We start from the raw sequence: 22,958 nt of genomic DNA, 5'->3' as shown, positions 1-22,958 counted from the left end.
GCATCTCTGAGGAAGCAGCAGCAAGAGGTTTGGGTTTATCATTGGTTTTTTTTTTTTGGGGGGGGGGGTGGGGAGCAGCGGTGGTGAGTGGGTCTGGAGCACAAAACCCTCCAGGGAAATCCTTTTGAGTGGGAAAATGGGAGTGGGATTTTCCCCTGGGGCAAAATCAGTCCCTGCTGCTGCATCCTGGGGAGATGTGGAACCAAGGGAGATGTGGAACCAAGGGAGATATGGAACCAAGGGAGATGCCACCACCTGCATCACCCCTGGACTTTGGTGACACAAACCAGCACTGACAACACCAACAACTCCAAAACATCCCAGAACCCAGACAGGATCCCCAGGGATGGCTGAGTCACCGGGCATCTTGGCACCTGCCTCCCCACAGCACCATAAAAAAAATACAGTCATATTAAAGGGAAGAAAAAAAAAAAAAAAAGAAGAAGAAAGAAAGAACCAAGTCGCTAAGTCACAGCAAAACCATGAAAGCAAAACCACAGAGCCCCAAAGCTGCTCTGAGTCACTCCCCTGCCACCACCACAGCCCCACTGCCCTCCAGAACTCACTGCCACCTGCAACCCCACCCCAAACTTCCAGGAGGAGCTTCCCAGAGGAAAAGCCCCTCTGCCCGAGCAGGCAGGGGTACAGGCAGAGGTACAGGCAGGGGTACAGGCAGGGGTACAGGCAGAGGTACAGGCAGGGGTACAGACAGGGGTACAGGCAGGGGTACAGGCAGGGGTACAGGCAGGGGTACAAGCAGGGGTACAGGCAGGGGTACAGGCAGGGGTACAGGCAGGGGTACAGGCAGGGGTACAGGCAGAGGTACAGGCAGGGGTACAGGCAGAGGTACAGGCAGGGGTACAGGCAGAGGTACAGGCAGAGGTACGGGCAGGGGTACAGGCAGGGGTACAGGCAGAGGTACGGGCAGAGGTACAGGCAGAGGTACAGGCAGGGGTACAGGCAGGGGTACAGGCAGGGGTACGGGCAGAGGTACGGGCAGAGGTACAGGCAGGGTACAGGCAGGGGTACAGGCAGGGGTACAGGCAGGGGTACAGGCAGAGGTACGGGCAGAGGTACAGGCAGGGTACAGGCAGGGGTACAGGCAGGGGTACAGGCAGGGTACAGGCAGGGGTACAGGCAGAGGTACAGGCAGAGGTACAGGCAGGGTACAGGCAGGGGTACAGGCAGGGGCACAGGCAGGGGTACAGGCAGGGGTACAGGCAGAGGTACAGGCAGGGGTACAGGCAGAGGTACAGACAGGGGTACAGGCAGGGGTACAGGCAGAGGTACAGACAGGGGTACAGGCAGGGGTACAGGCAGGGGTACAGGCAGAGGTACAGGCAGGGGTACAGGCAGAGGTACAGACAGGGGTACAGGCAGGGGTACAGGCAGAGGTACAGACAGGGGTACAGACAGGGGTACAGACAGGGGTACAGGCAGGGGTACAGGCAGGGGCACAGGCAGGGGCACAGGCAGGGGCACAGGCAGGGGTACAGGCAGGGGTACAGGCAGAGGTACAGGCAGAGAACACCAGGCTGGGGATGGAGCAGCCGAGGTGACCGGTCCCCAGGGCTCAGCATCCTCATCCCTAACCCTTCCTCCCTCTCTTTCCTCTGAAGTCACCCAGACTGTTAATTGTTTTGATTTTTAATTTTTAAAAATTATTATTTTAAAGGGTAAAAAGCAGTGGTTTGGGAGGTGCTGGGGGATGAGGCATTCACAGAAAGCACTCCCGGGATTAGTCACTGCTCTGCACCTCTCTATTTACATGAGTCAGGGAGCTCGGGTGAACCTGCTCTGAAATTAAATCCCCGCCGGGTTTTCGGTTTTTGGGCTGTCCTCGGGAGACCTTTCGGTAACTTTTCTCCACTTCTGAGCAGAGGTTGAACCAAAAAGAGCCCCCCGGGGCTTCCCGAAACACCGGGACACCCACGAGGGCTTCACCATCTGGTTTTTTGGGGCAGGAGGCGATGGTTGGAGGGCAGGATTTATCCCTCCCAGCCAAGAAAACTCCCAGTTTGTGCCAAACAATTTACCGTCGGGAGGGGGGATAGATGGGTGGGATGCTGGGTGGGATGCTGGGTGGCGGTGCCGACAGAGGTCACTGTCACCAAAAAATTGCGTGTCCCAGCTGAAAAAGGGAACCTGGGCGCCGGGGCAGGTTCGGGTTTTGATCCTCCGTCCCAGTCCGTCCCAGTTTGACACTGGGGGAGGTGATGGGATGGGCTGGAGAAGCCGCGGTTGTCCCCGCAGCCAGAGTGGGATCTCTGGGGGGGGGGGAGCAGGGGTCGAGCAACTGGGTTGAAAACCAAAAAAAAAAGAAAAAAAGAGGAGAGAAGCAGTCGGGCTGCGAGGGGCTGGAGGGGGAAAGGCTGCCCCAGGTGGACCCCAGGCTGCTGAGCCTGGAAAAGGCTCAGGGAAAGGACCTCAGGGACCCCCTGGAGGGGGCAAACCCCCCCCGAGCCCCCCGGTTCTGGGGCAGAGCCCAGGGAGGGTTGTTTGGGGTGCAGGGGATGGAGGGGTTCGTTCCCCACAGCCAAAAAACCCCCCAGGTCCTGCGGGGGGGCAGCCCGGGATCTGAGGGTCTGGCTGTGACCCCCCCTAAGCCAGGGGACAGAGCAGCTCTCCAGGGAGGGGTAAAAACCAAACCACCCCCCAGGAGGTGACTGAGCACTGCGGGGAGTGAGGTCCCTCCGTGTCCCACCTCCCTCCCAGCAGAGCCGCTGCCCTCACCAAAGGGGGGTCAAGCAGGTCCTAAGGACCCCCCCAGGCCGGGCTGAGGCTTGCAGGGGGTCCCCTGGACAGTGGGGTGCTCGCCCACCCATGGCGGGGGCGAGGGGGGGTCTGCAAGGGGGGATCCTAGGGCAGGGCTGGGCTGCATGGAGCCAGGAGAGGCTGGGGGGGGGGGTCTCTGTGTGCCGAGACCACCCCAACCTCACCCCTCTCACCTCCCAGAGAACCCCCCAAAGCCCTCCCTCCCCCCCACAGTGCCCTCGGGGGGGTGTCCGGGACCCCCAGGGAGGACGAGGCAAAGCCCAAGCCCCGACCGGCAGCCACGCTCTAAATGGCTGAAATTTCAAATTTTTTTCTCATTTTTCTCATTTTTCAAAATTCAAATTTCCCTGGAAAAGCCGGAAAGCCCAAGCCTGCCCCAAGCGACACCCGGCAGCCCGGACCTCTCATCTGATGCAAATATAAATATATAGCGCTTTTGGGTTTTGGGGGTTTTTTTTTCCTTTTTTTAATTTTTTTTTGGCTTTTTTTTTTTTTTTTTCCCTTTTTTTTTTTTTTTTTTTTCAGCTCACAGCCAGCAGCGAAAGCAAGCAGAGTTTTAAAGGTTTTTTTAAAGTTTTTTCTAAGGTGCAGAGCGCCTTACCTGGGCAGGGGTCTCGGGGGGGTGTCTCGGTGGGGCTGGCTGAGCGCTGCTGCCGTTCGGAACGGGCGCCCCGAGCCGAAACTCCCCCGGGGGCTCTGCCCACACCATTGGTCCAGGGCTCGGCGGCGGCTGCGTTCAAATTATCTGTTGAAAACCTTAAAAAGGAAACAGGAAACCTCCCGCGGAGCTCGGCTCCTTCCATGCAGCTGAGAGCTTCACACAGACACACAGACAGACAGACACACGGACACACGGACACACGGACACACAGACACACGGACACACAGACACACGGACACACAGACACCCACCTCCCCCAGGGCTGGTGGTCCCACCACCCAGGTGGAGCTGGGAGGACCTCAAGGGTGGCTGCATGGGGACCTGCTTCCCCCAGCCCCAGGAGATGCTTCCCTAGTCCCAGGGGAGATGTTTCTCCAGCCCTGGAGATGTTTCCCCCAGGAGATGCTTCCCCAGCCCCAGGAGATTCTTCCCTAGTCCCAGGGGAGATGTTTCTCCAGCCCCAGGAGATTCTTTGCTCAGGACGTTTCCCCACAGCCCCAGGAGATGCTTCCCCCAGGAGATCCTTTGGTCAGATGTTTCTCCAGCCACAGGAGATGCTTCCTCCAGGAGATCCTTTGCTCAGATGTTTCCCCACAGCCCCAGGAGATGTTTCCCCCAGGAGATGCTTCCCCCAGCCCCAGGAGATGCTTTCCCAGTCCCAGAGGGAGATGTTTCTCCAGCCCCAGGAGATTTTTCCCCACAGCCCCAGGAGATGTTTCTCCAGCCCCAGGAGATCTTTGCTCAGATGTTTCCCCACAGCCCCAGGAGATGTTCCCCCCAGGAGATGCTTTCCCAGCCCCAGGAGATCTTTGCTCAGATGTTTCCCCACAGCCCCAGGAGATGTTCCCCCCAGGAGATGCTTTCCCAGCCCCAGGAGATGTTTCCCCACAGCTCCAGATGTTCCCCCCAGGAGATGCTTCCCCCAGGAGATCCTTTGCTCAGATGTTTCCCCACAGCCCCAGGAGATGCTTCCCCAGCCCCAGGGGGGGGGTCTGCACTTGGCCCCTCTCCTCCCCAGCCTCTGCTCAAACCCTGCTTTGCTTCTTCCAGTTTGGTTGGGGTCCAAAGTACCTTCCAGCTCCCAGGCTTGGACCCGGTGTCCAAAGCTCCTCCCAAGGAGGGACAAAGCCCCCTTTTTATCCATCAGGAGAGCCAGAGGCATTACCCGCTGCCAGCTCTGGGTTCTCTGGTTTCACTCCACATCCAGCACCTTGTCCTGGCTTCCTGGCAGAGGCTGCTGGGGGGCTCAAAACCTTTCATGTCCTCAGAAAAACCCAGGCTGGAGAGCTGGGGTTTCATCCAGCGTGGGAAGTGTTTTGTGCTTCACATTTCTGCAGTTTAGGACAGAAAACTTCCCCAAGCTGTGCCCCAGGGACAGGAGCAGTGGGGACAGCAGGGACAGACCTGCTGGCTCCCAGGGCCACAGCTGGGGGTTCCATACTCGTTAATTAATTCACAAAGCAGAGAAGGTACCTTCAGAGCAGGGGATTTTGGGTTTTAAACCACAAAACCCACCTCAATCTTCCACAATCTAAAGCAAACCCCAGCCCAGCACCTTCCTTCAGGACACATCTGATTTTTTCCTCTCGTCCTCACTGCTCCTCCCACCAGAATCTTTGAGTGGGGATCATCCTGCCCTGAGCCAGAGCCAGCAGCAGGACCCAGGGGACTGTCACCCACGGGTGACAGGATGGAGCCCACCCTCTGGCTCCCCACGAGCCTGCAACCCACCAGAGGGACAGCCCTGGGCTCCAGAGCAGCTGCCTTGGAGATCTTTGTTAAAAGACTTGACCTCCCCTGAAGCAGAACATTGACTTTTCTTTAAATTAACTTCTGAACAGCTTAAAAAAAACCCCAAAACACAAACAAAAAACCCAAACCCCAAAAAACCCAGCCCTCTCCACCCCTCAAAAAAAAACCCCAAAACAAAACCAAAAACCAAACCAAATGAAACAAAACCAAAAAGAAGAAACACCCCAAAGCCAAAAAAAGGAGAGAAGTGGAGAGAAGTGGAATTGGTGACAGTGGCAGGAGCTCAGGTCCCTTCAGGATGTCTTAAGCAACCAAACCCCTAGGTTAATACACAGATTAAAAGTGTTCTTTTTAACAACATCTAGTTTGTAAGCTGTTTCTCTTTCTTCCTCCCCAGTCACTCCTAATTGTCTTCCCCCATCCATCTGTCCCCTCCTTAAAATCCTTTGGCTCCACTGCTTGAGATTTTGGGGAAAACAGTGGAGTGGGCTCAGCACGAGTCCTGCAGACTAAAATCCCATTTGAAACTTCAGAATCAGGCAAGTCCAACAGCTCAGCCCTGGCTGCTGTTCCAGTAGCACTCACTCAGCCTCTGGCTGCTTTTTTTGGAATAATTCCACCTGTTGTGTGACAAATGAGGTGCCTGGGCTGCCCAGAACAAACAGGGAGCTCAGGGCAAGGCAGAGGCATGGGAGCAGAGATGAAGGGAACACAAACGATTGCCCAATTATTTAAATTGTCTCTAAGTAGTTTCAGTTCTTGGCCAGACATAATGTAACCTAGCAGAGGGCAGGTGTTTTCTCAGCAGCCACTGACTAATTGCAGAACAAAGATCAGAGGGAAAAAAGATGTTAAAAAAAAAAAAAGAAAAAAAGATGTAAACAGTGCAGTGAGTGAGTGGGAGCAGAGCAATGAATACTTGCTCAGGGAAGAAAGTGCCTTTATGAGACAAAAATAAATAAATTGCATGAATGAGAATGAAAGATCACACCAGGGCCTGCCAAGCACACTCCACACACTGCAGGCAGGTGGTTGTCTCCCTTCCAGCCCAAGATCCAGGAGGAAAAGCAAGTTTGGCATTTTCTGGGCTGTCTCCTAAAACCTACAGGACCTCGTGGGAGTGGATTAAGTCCCATCCCAAGCCAAGAAGTTAGAAAAACAAGGAAATAGAACAGTTCAGAATTCACCACATGAGACAGATTGGTAAGCAATCCTTAGTTACAAAAGTAAATTTATTATTAGCTCAACTTTTACAATTTTACTTTAAATTCCTCTTAACAAGTTATAAATAGCTCCTGGTCACAGCCACCACATCCGGGGATGAGTTTTGACGTAGACATTGCTTGAGAAGTTACAAAATCAAAAAAATCAAGCACATTTTTACCTGTGTGGGTTTGAAAAGCCTGACCCCAAGCCCTTGCTGGCTCTGCTCCTCCAGCAGCCAGGCACCTAGAGCACCATGGACTGGGGGTTCCTCAGCAGCAGGGGTGCCAGCCTCAGCAGGGCACGAACAGGCACGTTCAGCTGCTTGAACTTCAGGAGCAGCTCAGAGAAGTTGGTGCTTCCTAAAGAGATGGAGAAAGAAAATGAGCAGCCGTGCCAAATAAAAGAAGTGTCAAGAGGCCAGAGGTGGCAGGGTGCAGCCTCTGGAGGTGTGCTCACTGCTGTTTGCTTTGCTGCAGTGCTGAGAGAAAAGTCAACTTCAGGTATTAACATTTTAAGGGAGCCCAAAGCCAACGGATGTGGCAGGAACTCCCAAAGGAGAGGCAGAGGTGTCACAGGGAGAGAGGACACAGAAAACCAGGGTTGCCAGAGAGGCTTTTAGGGCTGAACAGATGCCCAGGGACACAACTAGAAAATGTCACTGGCCTGTGTGCTCAGGGTGCCAGCAGAGCCTCCAGCACCAGATTCCTCTCACCACTGAGGTGCTGAAATGAAGTCCAGCTGGGTTTTTTTGCAGTCTGAGATGCCTCCACTTGCACAGGGTAATCAGGTTACATCCCCAGCTTTGTGGGGCAAGAGAAAAGTGAAAGGGCCCTGAATTTCCCTGGATTCCAGACAGGATTGCTGCTGGAAACCTAGAAGAGCAGGTGATCCCTCTGAGACTCAAAGGATGCTTGGGATATGGTTAGCCCAGCAAGGAGAACATTTTCCCTGCTACAGCCTGTGAGAGCATCACTACCTGCAGCTCAGGAAAACAGCAAAAAACAAACCAGATTTTTTTTTTTTATAAGGTCTAACTCTGCCTTCTTCAGCCCTGCAAAAAGCCATTCCCTTTTATGTCCAGATTCAAGACAGTCAACAAAGAACAGAACTGGATGGAGCAGCTTTCAGAGGCAAGGCTGCTGCCACCCAGCTGACAGGATTATGTTGTTCCTTTGAGTAGACAAGGACAAATCCAGCCCAGCTTTTACCTTCCAAGCCTCCAGCTGCCAGCTGTCCTGGTGTGGGGACAGAGTGGTAAATGAGGAAGCAAGCCAGCATGCTCAGCTGAGACTCTTCAGTGGGCTGCCCACTCAGGTAGGAATGCAGAGAGACATCTCCTCCAGCTGTAACACACAGAACACTGTGGTGAAGTTCAGGGAGCATTTGGGGGAGGAAAGAGAAAGGCAGGACAAAGCCAAGAAGACCAGAAGGCTGAGCTGCAATCCTGGCTTTGGGAGTCAAGTCATCTTCCCTGTACCTTGAAGCCACTTATCCAGAGTGTTATCAATGGTGCACTTCATCACAGGCAGGAATTCAGAGTTCATGAAGAGCCCTCGGTTTGGGTTCCTGCTCATCCTCTCCTGGTGACTCCTGGAGCTGAAGAATTCCAAGACCAGCTTAATCTGCCACAGCTCAAATGTCTCAGACATTTCTCTCCTCGTCAGTCTCCTCACAGCCTGGCAGAGAGCAAACACAGAGTGACTGTGAGCACGTGAGCTGGAGGAGGAAAGAAATATTGCTGCCATAAACACTAATTAAATGAACCTGAAAGCCCTCCTTGGCAAGGGCTGCCCTCCTGAGCACCTACTGGGAAAAACTGCCAGCTGATGTTTCACTTCAGTTTCCATTAGCTTAGATCATTTTCCAGTTTGCTTCTAAAATCTCTGCTGTCTCCCTGAAAGCTCACTGGTTTGTGTCTCCCCTTCTTCCTTTCTGTCTTCCACGAAAATCCCACCCAATGAATCCCATCCCATCTTATGCCAAAGTGTGGCTTTAAAAATTTTAAAAGAAGTGTTTACTGCACCTGATCTATGGCTATGTACGTGGGCAGCATCTCTGGGTTTTCTTGGGTAACACATTCATAGAGAATCGAGGAGAAAAGATCCAGGATTTCCTGTTTCTGATAAAAGACACATGTTTAACAAAGCACACATGCTGGACACAAATTATTTCAGGGTCTTGCATTGCTCCCATTTCCTTCCATTAACATTAACCCAGGCACTGACATGACATAAATTAGAGACAGCTAACAATGCTCCCCAGCTTGCTTTTGTTCCTGGGCTTATTAAAACTAGACATAATGCAATGGGGTTTTACTCCCTTCCTTAAGTCATTTTGTGCAGAGAGACACACTGCAAAAAACCCCTAAACCTTCTGCAGTGGCTTCACCTAAATGCTTCAGGACACCAAAGAAGGATCTCAGTGTTTGTTAAACACATTCTGGAATGAACACAGCTGGTTCAGGCAAGGAGCAGCCACTGGGATGTAACCACTGGGGAAAGAAAGCAAACAAACCAACCAGAACTACAGGGCCAGCACTGTTCCACACCTCTGCAACACAAACATCCCTTGGAATATTCCCTTGTCCCCACTACACTTGAAGGGCTGAATTCTGTTCCTTAGTTCATCACAGGTTTTTTCCCCACCTTTTATTCAGACGAGCAAGAAACCATGGTAGTCCAGCCCTAGGCATCATACCTGGCCCATGTTCACAGTTGGTTTGCAGAAATAATCAGCAAATGAAAACAGAGCAGGATCAGAAGTGAAAGCTGAAATTGCTTCTGGCTAAAAAAAAAAAAAAAAATAAATAAAGATGAAAACTCCCTCGCAAAATGAGCTTTTTAGTTTTACTACACAAATGTAATGACAATTTACACCCAAACCTCTCTCCAAAACACAAGTGAGAAGGTTGCAACCTACATAAAAGCAGACCATGGGCAAAACACTCCTGCCTGCCCACGTGCATCCACGTGGCTGCTCTGAGCTCTGCCATGCCCTGTGACTTCCTTTCCCTCCAGCACAGCCACTAACTTCAGTACTAGGTGCTGGAAATCAAACCACCCCATCAGGCCCTGCTGTGCATCCCCCCTCAGTCCTTTCCAGAGGCAGCATTCCTAGCAGGAAAATCACAAAATCAGATTGGGAATGGTACCTTGAATGCCCGAGCTTCAGAGTGCCTGTGGGTAACAGTCTGAGCCAGGAGACTGCGCCAGCCCATGGGGTCCTCCTTGTAGGAGAGCTGCCCTGCCCTCAGCTTCACGTAGAGGACACCCCCCTTGGCAAGAATTGATCTGAAAGGAGAGCAAGGGGATTAAATTGAGACAGGCACCCAGCCAGGCAGGCCTGGAATGGACTCAGAACCACAGAATGGTGAGGTTGGAAGGGACCCTACAGAGCATCCACCCCAACCGACCCCAAACGCCTCTCATCCAGACAAGGCTGAGCAAAACCTCATCCAGCCTGGACCTGAACACCTCCAGAGAGGGGGAGGGAGGGAAAGGTGAACTCCAACACCTCCTGTGCTCTGCTGAGACCCCAGCTGGAGCTCTGTGCCCAGTTCTGGAGTCCCCAGCATCAGAAGGACACAGAGCTCCTGGAAGGTGTCCAGAGCAGAGCCACTGAAATGCTCAGAGAGCTGAGCAGATCCCTGGGAAGCCAGGCTGAGGGATTGGGGTTGTTCAGCCTGGAGCAGAGGAGGCTCCCAGGTGAGCTCAGAGCAACCTCCCAATATCTGAAGGGGCTACAGGAAAGCTGGGGGAGGGCTTTGGACACGGGGGGGTAGGGAGAGGAGAAGGGAAATGGGTTAAAACTTGGAGAGAAAGGGGAGATTGAGGTTGGAGATGGGGAGGAAATTATTTGTGAGGGTGCTGAGCCCCTGTGCCAGGTTTCCCAGAGAAGCTGTGGCTGCCCCATCCCTGGCAGGGTCTCAGCCCAGGTTGGATGGGGCTGGCAGCACCCTGGGCTGGGGGAGGTGTCCCTGCCCATGGGGTTGGGACTGGAGGAGCTTTAAGGTCCCTTCCACCCCAAACCATTCTGGGATTCTATGATTCCTGTGTGCTAATATTCCCACTTTGTCCTGGTGACTGAAACCCTGCCCTGCTTGTGGACACACAGAAACCCTGGGATCTTCAGGGCAGGCTGCTTGTCACACAGTGATGTGATGAGAGGCAAGACTGACAAAAAAAAAGAGATGATCCCTACTGATACAAAGGAATACAAACTTCCTGAAGTCACTGCAGGTTCCTGCTGGACTCCCCTAGGATGAGGTCCCAGCACCAAGGAAAACCACACCAGTTGGTTTCCACATGTGTGCTGTGATAGGCCTTCATGTGAAAAAAAAAAAAAAAAAAAAAAAAGCAACCCCAAAACCAAAAATCCAACACCCCCCTGCTTTACCTTGACCAAACCTACAAACAGAAGCCTGCAGCAGTTCCAAAGCTACACTGCTGCAAAGCAGCTGCATGTTCACCCAGCTCAGAATATCAGTTGTGTCATTAACTGCAGGCCCTGGGAATCCTTAAAATAACTGAATTATCTGTATTGAAACAAACTGCTCAGTGTGGCAACAGAGCAGCAGCTCACGTGCAGTCAGAGAGGGAGAATGATTTCTGACACGTGGCTTTGTCTCTCCAGAACACTGCCAGCCTGGGCCCTGCCATTTTTAAGGCATTTAAAGCAGGCAGAATCAGTATGTTAGTGCTGAAAGAGGCAGCTGGCTGCTTCTGTACTGCTGTTAGCTAAGCTGGGGAGCAGGAGGCTGATGCTGATTTTACCCACAGATCCTGTGTTCTGGGAAGATTTCTGTTTCTCAGTTGCCTGAGGCAGAGTTACAAAGCAGCAAGCAGTGCTTTGTGTACTTCAGGTAACATGAGAAAAAACAGTGTATTGCAGAGAGCAGTAACAGCTACCTAACTACTGTCTCACCAGCCTGGGAAACATGACATCACACCGACTCAAATCTGAACTAAAACCATGAGTAGAGGATGGTTTCTGGTAGTGCTCAACCCCAATGACAATATCTGTGGTTTTTACTATGAGATTTTCCCCTGCCCTGTTTTTTTTGCATGAATTATTCACATCACTAGGTGAAACCAACTACACAGTTTCTTTCTTCACCCCAAAGTGCTGTCAGATGCACAACAGTGAACCCATCAAAAGCAGGCTCCTCTCCAAACCGTGGGTGTTACGAGAACTGGAGGGGTTTAAAAAAAAAAAAGTAAAAAAACATTACTACAAGGTCATTACTGAGTTAGGCATCATAAAGAATACTTACTTCAGATGGTTTGTTCCCTTGCTTAAATCTATTAATAACTCCCAGTACCGTGGTCCCTTCACTTTGATCTGCCAATAGAAGCATTTTTATTACTAGGCAGAACCAGAACCATAAAACTTTCTGCATGTTCTCTACATGAGCCTGCAGCTCTCTTTGGGCCTTTACAAGGCCAGGTGCCCTTTTACAGTGCTACCCACCCCAAAAACTCCAGAACCCCCAGCTTTGTCTCCCTTAGAGTGAAGTTTTTTGGCACAAGGAACTCCCTGACACACCACAGAGAAGCGTGTGGCAAAATTTAAGATTGTGACACAAGCTGGGTGATCAAACCCCTCACCCAAATGAAGACACTTCTTTTACCTGCTTGAGTAAGTGAAGCTCTGGAAGAAGTGTGGGTGCCATCAGCTCCTCGGTGGCTTCTGCATACCACTGTGTGCCCTTGAAAATGCCACCAGAATTCCCATGATTAGTAAAGCTCATTTTCACATGGAAAGAAAGAAAAGGTGCACCTCCTTCCTAACAGTCACACAGTCAGTTTCTGTTCCTGAGCTCTGAGCAAGTACATGACCTAGCACTGCCTTTAATGTCAGGAAACATGAGCCTAAATTCAAGGTGTATTTCCCATGGATGGATCAAACACGTAACTCTGTGCATATCAGGCACACTTCAGCTGAAACCCTGAAGGTTTGAGAGGGTCACTCCATGATGAGCATGCAGAACTCTGACAGAAGCACATGGGATCCATGCTGCACCTCTTCTCCCCTGAAATCCCAAGATGTCCACCTTCAGTCCTTCTGTGAGCATCAGCCTCATGTAAGTCTGAACAAAATAAATCCTGTGGAAGGGATTCATCTCCAAAGGATGTGTGGCATGAGCACCAAGCAGAAACACCAAGGTGCTCATCCCAGCACAATGAGGAGGAGGCTTTAAAAAACAGAGAGGGTTCCAACCAACTCTGGGTCTTTGAGAGTTCTTCCTTTGAGAGGAACAATGACCCTGGGGACTGCTCAAAGGCTTTGTGGTGCCTTTTTTTTTTTTTTGCCCTGTGTTCTGCTCTCAAGGTGACATCAAAGTGCCTGTGAAGCAGGAGTGGGCTGAGCACAGCAAAGCTTCAATTATTTGCGTGGGACTTGTCTCTGCCACAACCCAAAAGCAAACCCAAGGCTTTCTGGTGGCCACAACAATGAAAACAGCGTGCCACAGCAGAGCAGAGTCTCCCACACCTCCCCAAAGGACACCTCACCTTGTAGGTCACCTCGATCAGGGCATAGCAAGGAGTGTTGGTGTCCACGTCCACGGGTGTCAGGAGCCGGGGCTCTGCCGCCAACACGTAGAGGTGGCGTAGAGCCTGGAGGTGGTACCTGCAGGGGGGAATCAGGAATCCAGCACAGGCAGGCAGGAATCCCCAAATCCCAACCAGATTCAGCTGCTGGGTAAGCTAAAGAGAAATCTGCAGCACTGCAGTAGGCTTTGTAGTGCTTTAACACCTTGGCGTTAGTCAGGGCTGCAGGAATCACAGCTAGAACTGACTGAGAGCCATAAACTGACAGACTGAAAAAAAAAGAAATTAAAAATAGCCTTTTCTGTTGAGCAAAATGGAACTGTCAAGTCAAAGCAGCACCATCTAGAGCCTCAGGAAAGCTGCTTGCATATCCTCACTGATCAAAGATTTCTACCACCACTTCACATCTTATTTCTTCTGCTCTTCACTTCTTTTTGGAAAACCTTGAGAAATGATTTGGAGAATGCCCAGGTGAAAAAAAACCAAACCAACCTGCCTCTAGATAACTTATTTTGTAAGAAGATGATTTAGCTGAAGGGATGGTGAAGCCCAGCAAGCCCTTACCGATTGTCTGTGCTGTGAACAGGGAAGTGAGGGTACAGAGCACACAGCAGAGCAGCAATTGAAGAATTGGAGGTGCTCAGGGAGTACCTGTAGGAAAACACCATCTATTAGCTTCCTCTGCTAGCAAATCCAGGCCACAGGTGTTCAAAATATTTTGGTGGGAAGGATATTAATGAAGAGATTATCCAGGCACTGAAGTTGCCAATGTGTTCCTACAGCAGTGAAAAAAACGTGCAGTAGTAGGAAATAAAACAGAAGCCAGAAACATTCCTGTGGGATTGAAATGATCTAGAAAACAGGGAACTTTCATCACAGCAGATGTATTTATGCATCCATAGAATTCATCATAAAAGGGTTTGGGTTGGGAGGGACCCTCAAGATCAAGATCCAAGCCCGTGCATGGACAGGGACATCTGGTGCAGTGTTAGAGCAACAAATAATTATCAAGTAAATTGCAGACTGCAGGACAGCAAACGACTCCAGCTTCTGCAGGAGAGCTGAAAGGAGGCAAAAAAATCCCCCACCTGCCTTTGGAACAGGCAAGTTACCTTCCTCCTCCCAGGAAGAGGAGCCCCAAAGCCATGTGGTGAGCCAGGTGGAAGCCATAGTTCATCTCCCCGCCCGTCTTCTTGTGCATGAAGCGGCAAAGCTGAAGGACTTTGAGGTTTCCAGAGCCAGCCATGACCATGGCCAGGGACAGCAGCAGGACACTCAAGCAGGTCTCCAGGTTGTAGTGACCTGTCTGCAGGCAGAGCAGGGAAGGCTTTGTTACACTGCTGTGGTCAAACACACACTGCTGGGCAGCCCAACACGCTGCTTCCTACCCCCCAGTTCTAACCCCACGTTCCGCAGAGAGAGGGAAAGCAGAGACAGCCAAATCCTTCACAAAAATGATGCACAGCACTGCCACCTTCTATAAAAAGGCTGTGCTACAAAGTCAAAAAGGGATGGGGTTTGTTTCCATCAAGGTTTTGGCAGGGGGTTACCAAAGTCCCCTCCACAACAAAGCCTCAAACCAGCAAGAACTTACTATTGAAGCTGTTGGTGCTGACAAACTCTTCAGGAAATCTGTTGCATATTTGTACTGGGAAGAAAAGAAAATGCATATTAAGTATAGATACAAGAGAGAAGTTACAGCTCTGGGGAAACTGCAGGGGAAAAGTGAAACTCTCTTACCAAGCAGTTAAATGCTGCCAGATTTTCTGAGCCAGCAAATCGAAATCCCAGTGACAAGCAGGCTCCAGCAATGATGTAAACGTGAGCTTGCCTAGGGAGCAACACAGAGAAATGACTGAATGCCTCTCTTTTCCTCATAATACACACCACAAACTCCTCTACAATTAAAAAAGGGAAAAATCAAAAAGACTTATCAGCCTTTACAGAAAATGGAAAAATAAATTTCCCTAAATATCAAGGGAAAGATTTTTTTGCAAAGAGTTCAGATGAATTTTCAGGAGCACAACTTTTCACACATTACATACGCCAGTGTTTCCAAGCTCAGGTCTTCAGATGAAGGCAGCTCTGTTGCCTGAAGAGACACACTGTTCTCTCTTATGATCTGCAAAAAGTATAAGAGAAAAAAAATTAATCCAGGGGAACCCGATTAACTGAAGCTCTGGGGATCAATGACACAAACCAGCTCTGCCTCACAGACATATAAAAGCTGTTTTTAATTCCACGGGCTACTGCACAGTGGTACTTCTGGTCCAAAAGGGACAGCTGGCAGTGTTCCTTAAAAGATTTCTGGCAAGATGGTGTCAGAGGCACAGAGTCACTGTATGTGCTCAAATATTAGAGAAAAGAGACCAGGATGAGGGCTCAAGACTAGGGAGACCTCCAGCATCCTGTGTTTCTGACAGGGAGTTACCCAAGTTACTCATCATGCTCAGCTGAAACCCCCCTGCCCAAGCTGGCTCCTTGCTTGGGCAGTGTGTAGGACACCAACTCATCACATCTACAGGAGTAGCAGACATTTCCTTGTGCAGCTCAGGTGAGGCAGGAAATGATCCCAAGCAGAACAACCCCATGAGATGTAGAAAAAGTAAGCAGCCTACATGTAAATACCTACCTGAGGCACGTTGCTATTGACCCACTTGGAATTGGGCAAGATGTCATCCCACAGGATCAGGCAGCGAGCCAAGGTCTAGAAAAATAAGAAAGCCAAAACAGTAAGAAAAAAAAAAAAAAAACCAACACAAACAGTGGTATTTTTTAGAGTCATAGAATCATAGAATCAGCTGGGTTGGAAGGGATCTCTGAGATCATCAAGTCCAACCCTTTAATGTCACTGCATCCAAAAATGCAGACAATCCAGCTACCTGTGAGCAACTCCTTCACTCTTTCTCAGCCTTCAGAGCAGGAATGACAAAACAGCTTTTATTTTAAAAACTGCAAATTCTGCTTGCAGAAAAAAAGAACTACAGAATAAATCCTAGCAATATCTGCATCTTTAGCTGGTAAACTGAGATGAGAATCTCACTAGGTACTTACAACAAATGCTGAGGCCCTGTTTACTTTTTAGCTGTGAAATAATTTTTGGGGGAAAAGCTATAAAAACTTACCTAAACTTTTAATGTTCCACATGAAAGGAACCACTCAAATATTGCTCACTAAATTCTGTCTCTGTGCTGCATGACACACAAGCTGCCTTACTACAAGCAGGTACTGTTGGAAGGTATGAGTTTGGCTGGCAAGCAAGAGGGTTACCAGCATGTGAGCTGGACTAAAAATTAAAGTTATAAAAAAAAAAAACATATTAAAATAAGATGCAGAACATTAAGTAGACTGAGAAATGAAAGAGAAGAGGCTCTTACCCTCAACAAAAGGAACTCTGGCTTTACAAAGTCCAGCAAATACATGGTGTCTGGAGCCTGAAGCCAGTCAGCAATGGACCTGCAGAGCACAGCAGAGGAAGAGACCTTATTTCAGAAGTGCCCAAAATGGGAGTGAGCCCCACAAAGCAGAGCCAGTATAAACTGTTCTCAGAAGTGACTACAAAACACCTGAGGCACTCCAAGGTTAAAAATACCTGTTATTAGTCTTTAGGTAGATCATGGCAAGTGCCAGCGTGGCACCTGGACAAGTGACATCCACGTTGATGGTGTCCCCCTCCTGTGAAAACACAACATGTCCTGTCAGACCAGCTGAGGGGGAAGGCAGTGTACACTGAGACATGCCACTCAGCCCATCAGTTATTGTTATTTTCAGCTCACATGAGCCAAGCCATCAGCAGGTACCTTGATCTGGTAACTGGGAGACTTGTGCTTCTCTCTGTGCATCCCCGCCTGGAACCGCCGGTGCCCCCCCACCATGTACTGGTAGAGCTGCTCAGGAACATTGAGGTCCAACATGCCAATCAAATTGCTGCCATGCTGAGGGGTGAAGAGAGGAAAGGGTATGGAAGTGCCTTCCCAGGTGAGGAACAAAAAAAACCCCATGCTTTTGGCCAACAGCAGCTGGGAGTTAAGGATGAAAGGGCTCCAATCACCCCACACCACAGACAAGGATTCCTCATCACGGGATGGCTGAGCTTGGAAGGGACCTTGGGGATCATCTCCTCCAACCTCTCACCTCTCATCCAGCCCAGGATGCTCCAAGCCTCATCCAACCTGGCCTTGAACACCTCCAGGGAGGGAACAGCCACAGCTTCCCTGGACAATCTGTTCCAGAGTCTCAGCACCCTCCTACTGAAGAACTTCTTCCTAACATCCCATCTAAACCTCTTCTCCTGCAGTTTCAAACCATTTCCCCTCATCCTGTCACTGGACACCCTGATGAGAAGTCCCTCTGCAGCCTTTCTGTAGGATGCCCTCAGGGATTGGAGGGTATTCTGCTAATTGCAGCTGAACTGAGGAGAGGCACTTACCCCCAGGCACACCATGCCCAAGGCCAGCCCAGATGCCAGGGAGTAGGACTCTCTGTCTGTGCAGTACTCCATTTCTGGGCCAGGGGGACGTCCTGGAGACAACAGAGCAGGGATTCACCTCTGGAAAATCCCAGCTAAGCAAACAATGTTTAATTAAGCAATACATTCCTAATAAAATGAAGAGAAAAAAAAAAAATCTGTCCCTTCTCTAGAAATTTCTCAGTGGAATGACAAATAATTGCCACTTAACCCATCACCAATGGCAAGTGATATTATTTATGGCAAGCGATTACTATTACTATAAACTACTAATTAATGGCAAGTGATTACCATTTGCTAAGTGATACTGCTGGGGTTCAGAGACAGTGAAAATGCCACCTTACAATTGTGGATACTTCAAGACTTTTGAGCCTACAGGAATGCTTTCAGCAGAGTTCAAACATCCTTCTTAGAAACCATTGTATGTATCCAGTTACCAGAAACATAACAGGCACAATTTCGAGCTTAAAATGTATCCCATTAATAAACCATTTTAATAATCCACTTCATAATCTATCCAGTGTCTTTTTAACTGAAGTTACACAAGTAAGATTTTAACTGCTACCCATCAGAACAATGCACAGAAGGAGGACACAGATCAGAAGCTCTCAGAGACTACAGTTTAGAAAATCAAAGGAAACTCAGGAGAATTCAGGACACCCTGGCTGCACTTCCACCCACCCAGTGAGCCAGAAAGCTTGTCCTTGCAAAAGGAAAGCATTTTTTCCCCCCTCCTAGTGCCTCCAGCTCTGGTTTCTACATGGCAGCACCTTATGGACAGACATGAGAAAGAACAAATGTCTGGGGAGCAGCAGATGCATCAGGTGTGCAGGGGGCAACCCCCTGCTGCAGAGGGTCAGGAGCTCTGCAGGGTGGCAGCCAGGTCAGGAGGAATGTGTGGTTACTGCTGGCAACACCACAAACCCCAGTCCTGCTCTTATCTGACAAGATTTCCAACTGGCAAACTTCACCTAGCTGCAGCACAGCACAGCTGCTGCTGTGTTTGACAGAATTATCACTGCTATGTTTCACAGAATTATCAGAGTTGGAAGGGACCTCTAGAGATTCTACTCCTCCTCCCTGTGCTGTGCAAACACACAGCTCACAGCCAGCTCCTGTTCCTCTGGAAACAGAGGATGGGTTTGGAGAAGGAGAGGTGAATACTGTAGTGGCAGATGTATGGTTAAAAATGTTAAAATCCTCAGCTCCCTGAGGGCATCGTGCAAACCAGTCACACCTTGCAATCCTCTCCCAGTTCTAATCTTTTTTTTCAGGGCTGGCACCTACCAATTTCAGCCAGCAGAACCTCAGCTGTGTGCCTGTGAGCCGTGCCCTGATAGACCAGGCCAATTCCTATCACAGCAGCCACCTGGACATTGTGGGGGACATCCAGCTCTGTGGAAGTGGGTGGCAGGAGGGCAGGAATGTGGATGCTCAGGAGCCTTGTGATGGCCATGTCCATGGTGCCCAGCTTGGCAGCAGAGACACCCAGCAACAGCCCAATGCTTGTCATCTCGTGGCCCTGAGAAAGGAAACAAATTCCAGTGACCAAAGAAAGTAGATGTGTTCAGAAACAGGACAGGCACTTGTCCCAGTGCTCCCATACTCAGCTGTGCACAATCTGGGAAGATCTACAATCATAGAATACTCTAAGTTGGACCCATCAGGATCATCAAGTCCAACTCCTGTCCCTGTGTAGGGATCACACCACGTGCCTGAGAGCATCATCCAAATGCTTCTTGAACTCAGGCAGGTTTGGTCCTGTGACCCCTTCCCTGGGAAGCTTCTTCCAGTGCTCAGCTGCCCCTTGGGTGAAAAACCTTTTCCTGATAAATCACCTAAACCTCCCCTGACTCAGCTTCCTGCCACTGCTGTCTTTGGTCACAGGAGTGAGGAAATCAGTACCTGTCCCATCCCTTCCCCTCGTGAGGAAGCCATAGACTGCAAGGAGGCCACCTCTAAGCCTCCCATTCAGTGATAAAAATACTTACATTTTACCTCTGTATTTAGTGATAAAAGTGCTGAAAATCTTTCAAAGTCCCACACAACTAATACATAAATGAAGCAACTCAGGTGGGATCTGCCAGTTCAGGGTTTCAAAGAACTCCCTTCACTTTCCTTCTCTGTTTTGTTTAAAAAACATTCAGATCCCAGAGACCCATTCTCTGTGTTCCCTGCAGCTCCTGCAGGAAGGCCCTCCTCACCTTTGTCAGGTAGTCATGTATATTGAGGGTGGCAAGTTTGGTGAGGTGCCCGTTGAGCCCCAGGGCCATGAGGAACCCTGCATATTCATTGGCCAGCTCAGCAATTTTGGGTTTGTTATAGACAATCCAAGCAGAGTCTATCTGGGAAGCAGGAGCTATCTTCAGGCCAGCTGCTACCCCGTTGTGGAAGCTGGCCCAGCAGGCCATGTTGGGGGGCACATCAATGTTCCCACTGTTGAGATCCACAGTGGTGTTCCTGGGAGGAGCTCGGCCTGCCCGGGACACAAAAGCATTGAGAGCCATTAGGTGAAGCCAAGCCACTCCAGGGAGAAGAGAAGAAGCTGAGAGCATGCTAGGGGAGACTCCTGAGGCAGGGGGTGCTGCAGAAATTACTGTGAGAGGTTCAGAAAGAGCTGGGGTAACAAGCAAGAGAAACTCCAGCCAACACACCTGTGAGGTTCAGCTTAGGGATGGGCAGCTGCTCGGTTGGAACAGGGTGATAGGAGAAGAGAGTGAACATCCCTCGTCCCACGGGCAGGGCCATGGTCCTCTGGCACAGCTGTAACAGCCTGGGAGGGGGGGAGATGGCAGAGAAAAAGAAGGCAGTTGCTTGAAAGTGATTTTTTTTTTTTTTGCCAAATATGTGATATAAGATGATCAGACAACAGGCGCTGGAGAGATCATTTTTGATAGCATGTTGTCTTTTCTTTTTATTTCATTACCTTGAACTTTTGAACCAAGTATTTACTCCTTATAACATTAATAATCTCAAAGATACACTTCAGCTGGCATCATGTTGAAACTTGTCTCTGTTTTTCCTTCAAAGCTAGGTGCTAGGTAAGGAACCTGTGATTTAGCAGCCCTGTCAAACAGGGTGAAAGGAGACAGCAAAGCAAAGCTGAGGGCCACGTGGGATCCTGCTCTGACTGGTGATCACATCTAGTAATAACCCCTGTGCAGAATTCATAGTGCTCTTCCAAGAAGAGCTGACCACAGTTCTCTAAGATTTACTCTGGAAAGACTCAGATTACTCAGCTTGTTAAGTCAGACAAGAATTTGATGCCTTCCTTTAGCTTTCTACTTCTGCAGAGTGTTTTACATGCTAATGAGGTTGCTTTTTTCTTCTGTTTTTTTTTTTTTTGTTAGTTTGATGTTTCTTTGTTTGTTTGTGGGATTTTTTGGGGTTTTTTTAAAGAAGGTATTTTAACACCCCAAAACAACTGAAAGAAGAAGCAGGACAGGGACAACTGTGAGGCCATCAAGCATATAATGGTTCTGACAGGAGGTTTAAAAAGAGAGAGGAATGGGACAGGGAATTTGCTCTCTGTGGAATTAGGTCCTTTGGGTCAGATAAGCCCCTGAACAAAGAGCTCTCCAGTTTTAGGCAGGGGATGGATGATGCTTTGTTCTCTACAGAGAAATTTTCTCTACAGAGTAGAGTAGTAGGTCCTGCTTATATTTCATACTTTTTAGGTGGAAAAAAAATGCTACAATCTGGTTTCAAACCCTAGCTGATCTCAACATGCTTTGGGGATCACGCAAGTCTTTCCCCTACACTGCTCCAACCCAGAGAGCCCTGCAACTCAAATGGAGCAGAGCTTTGATGTACACTGAGCTTCAGAAACTTGGATTTTGAAATCACCTCCTCTTAGATGTGTCCCTGACTCAGTCCTGCCTCCTTCCACGTTCAGCTCAGGCTGGAACACACTGTCCTCTTGGCTAAGGCACCCTTACCATGAAGCCACCAAAACCACTCATTTTTCCCCCGAGGGAGATGCTGCTGAGACACTGCTAGAAACGGAGAGGCTTGGTTTTGTTTTTTTACCTGTTTTCTTTCTCCTCTATGTACTCGTGGTCACTTGCTTCTGGCATCTGCACCACGTTGACACGCACAGGCCGGGCACTCTGGAGCAGCCTGCGCACCTCCTGCACCCTCAGGTCCTCACTCCAGATCAGAGACATCACCTCCTCGTTCATGTCATTCATCCCATCCTCATCCTCCTCCGACTCCGTTCCAGAGGGAATGTCAGAGGACAGCACTGGGCCCACAGACTGCAAGAAGAGCAAAGGACAGAAGTCATTCCCAGCCCTGCCAGCTCTCAGGGCTGAGGTTTGTGCCACCACACAGCTCCTCAGGTGTGTGAGTCCCGGGCACTGCCATCAGCTACGTTTGCACATCTAAAATGGGGTAAATAAACTACCAAGGTGGGAGGAGATGACACCACAAATACATCAAAGAGGTGGCTGGCAAAGGCTGTTGGGCAAGGAGGGAGGAGCAGGAGTGTGAGGAGGTGAGATGAAACAGTTATCTCCCTTTCAAAAGCATTTTTTGTCTCAGAGCAGTAGTAGGGAAGGGCTTTCCCCTCCCTGCCTACACAACTGCTAAACCATAGATGTTTCTTAACTCAAGCTCAGCAGTGAAAAGCAGAAAATGAAGTGAGGATTTTGATGTGTATTGAAGCAGAGGTTAAACTCCAGAAGGCACACACAGTCCCCTGCTGAAAATCTGCTTTAAAAGTGCCACTACCTACTGACCCCCAGCCCACTCAGGGCTGCTCTTCTGCAGATTTCTGCTCAGAAACCTGTGTTATTTTTTTAATAATTGATGTTTTCATGAGGCAGAACTTCAGTTTGGATTCCCCCCTGCAAAAAACCTTGGGAAAACCAAACTACCTATTAAAATAAACAGTCAGTAAATCCCAAATGCTGCTGGCAGCCAGCCTGGGTTTCACCACAGTGCCAGAAGGGTTTTTTTGAAGGGTTTTTTTTTTTTTTTTTACCAGAGCTACGTGACCAGAAATAATACACTGAAGCATTTCACTGCTTAGAAGCACTGTGCAAAAGCCCTCTTTCCATGGAAGATTTACAAAACCCTCACTTAAGACTGCTCTCCCTGATCATTTACACCACAGGAAAGATGCTCATGGCCACTGGCAAGAATGGCAAGGGTGGCATGGTCAGGATGGGATGCAGCATCATAGAATCACTCATGGGATGGGGTGGAAGGGACCTTAAAGCTCCTCCAGTCCCAACCCCATGGGCAGGGACACCTCCCCCAGCCCAGGGTGCTCCAAGCCCCATCCAACCTGGGCTGAGACCCTGCCAGGGATGGGGCAGCCACAGCTTCTCTGGGAAACCTGGCACAGGGGCTCAGCACCCTCACACCAAACAATTTCTTCCTCATCTCCATCCTAAGTTAGTTTTAAATCATATCCCCTTGTCCTCTTAACTACACACTCATGCAGAAATCCCTACCCCAGCTTTCTGTGTATGTATGCCCACAATCTGCTTGCCCTACACTGGCTTCAGGCAAGGCTGCCAACCTGCATGAAGCAGTTTAT

At 49.7% G+C, this 22,958-nt stretch overlaps 1 protein-coding gene across 6 annotated transcripts in view; it reads right to left on the bottom strand.

Annotated features, from left to right (window-relative positions):
- Positions 1-6,402: 6,402 nt before the first annotated feature.
- ANAPC1 (anaphase promoting complex subunit 1) overlaps positions 6,403-22,958 on the bottom strand; it is a 33,460-nt gene continuing 16,904 nt past the window's right edge. For 5 of the 6 annotated variants that reach the window (XM_071738812.1, XM_071738815.1, XM_071738816.1 and 2 more), the window contains 23 exons: positions 21,443-21,669; positions 20,068-20,186; positions 19,618-19,889; positions 18,701-18,935; positions 17,375-17,466; positions 16,746-16,880; positions 16,538-16,620; positions 16,323-16,401; positions 15,578-15,652; positions 14,991-15,067; positions 14,686-14,776; positions 14,540-14,593; positions 14,058-14,251; positions 13,510-13,596; positions 12,907-13,024; positions 12,024-12,101; positions 11,667-11,734; positions 9,546-9,684; positions 9,092-9,178; positions 8,418-8,513; positions 7,872-8,070; positions 7,603-7,737; positions 6,403-6,753 (listed from right to left, as the gene is read on the bottom strand). In XM_071738812.1, the coding sequence (XP_071594913.1) occupies positions 6,638-6,753; positions 7,603-7,737; positions 7,872-8,070; positions 8,418-8,513; positions 9,092-9,178; positions 9,546-9,684; positions 11,667-11,734; positions 12,024-12,101; positions 12,907-13,024; positions 13,510-13,596; positions 14,058-14,251; positions 14,540-14,593; positions 14,686-14,776; positions 14,991-15,067; positions 15,578-15,652; positions 16,323-16,401; positions 16,538-16,620; positions 16,746-16,880; positions 17,375-17,466; positions 18,701-18,935; positions 19,618-19,889; positions 20,068-20,186; positions 21,443-21,669 (2,856 nt within the window). In that variant the 3' untranslated portion in view covers positions 6,403-6,637. The remainder of the gene's footprint in view (positions 6,754-7,602; positions 7,738-7,871; positions 8,071-8,417; positions 8,514-9,091; positions 9,179-9,545; positions 9,685-11,666; positions 11,735-12,023; positions 12,102-12,906; positions 13,025-13,509; positions 13,597-14,057; positions 14,252-14,539; positions 14,594-14,685; positions 14,777-14,990; positions 15,068-15,577; positions 15,653-16,322; positions 16,402-16,537; positions 16,621-16,745; positions 16,881-17,374; positions 17,467-18,700; positions 18,936-19,617; positions 19,890-20,067; positions 20,187-21,442; positions 21,670-22,958) is intronic. The other variant, XM_071738813.1, reaches the window with a different exon arrangement.

The sequence above is a fragment of the Heliangelus exortis genome, chromosome 3, assembly GCF_036169615.1.
Source record: "Heliangelus exortis chromosome 3, bHelExo1.hap1, whole genome shotgun sequence".
Taxonomy (NCBI): Eukaryota; Metazoa; Chordata; class Aves; order Apodiformes; family Trochilidae; genus Heliangelus; species Heliangelus exortis.
This window is presented reverse-complemented; position numbering and strand designations above follow the sequence as displayed.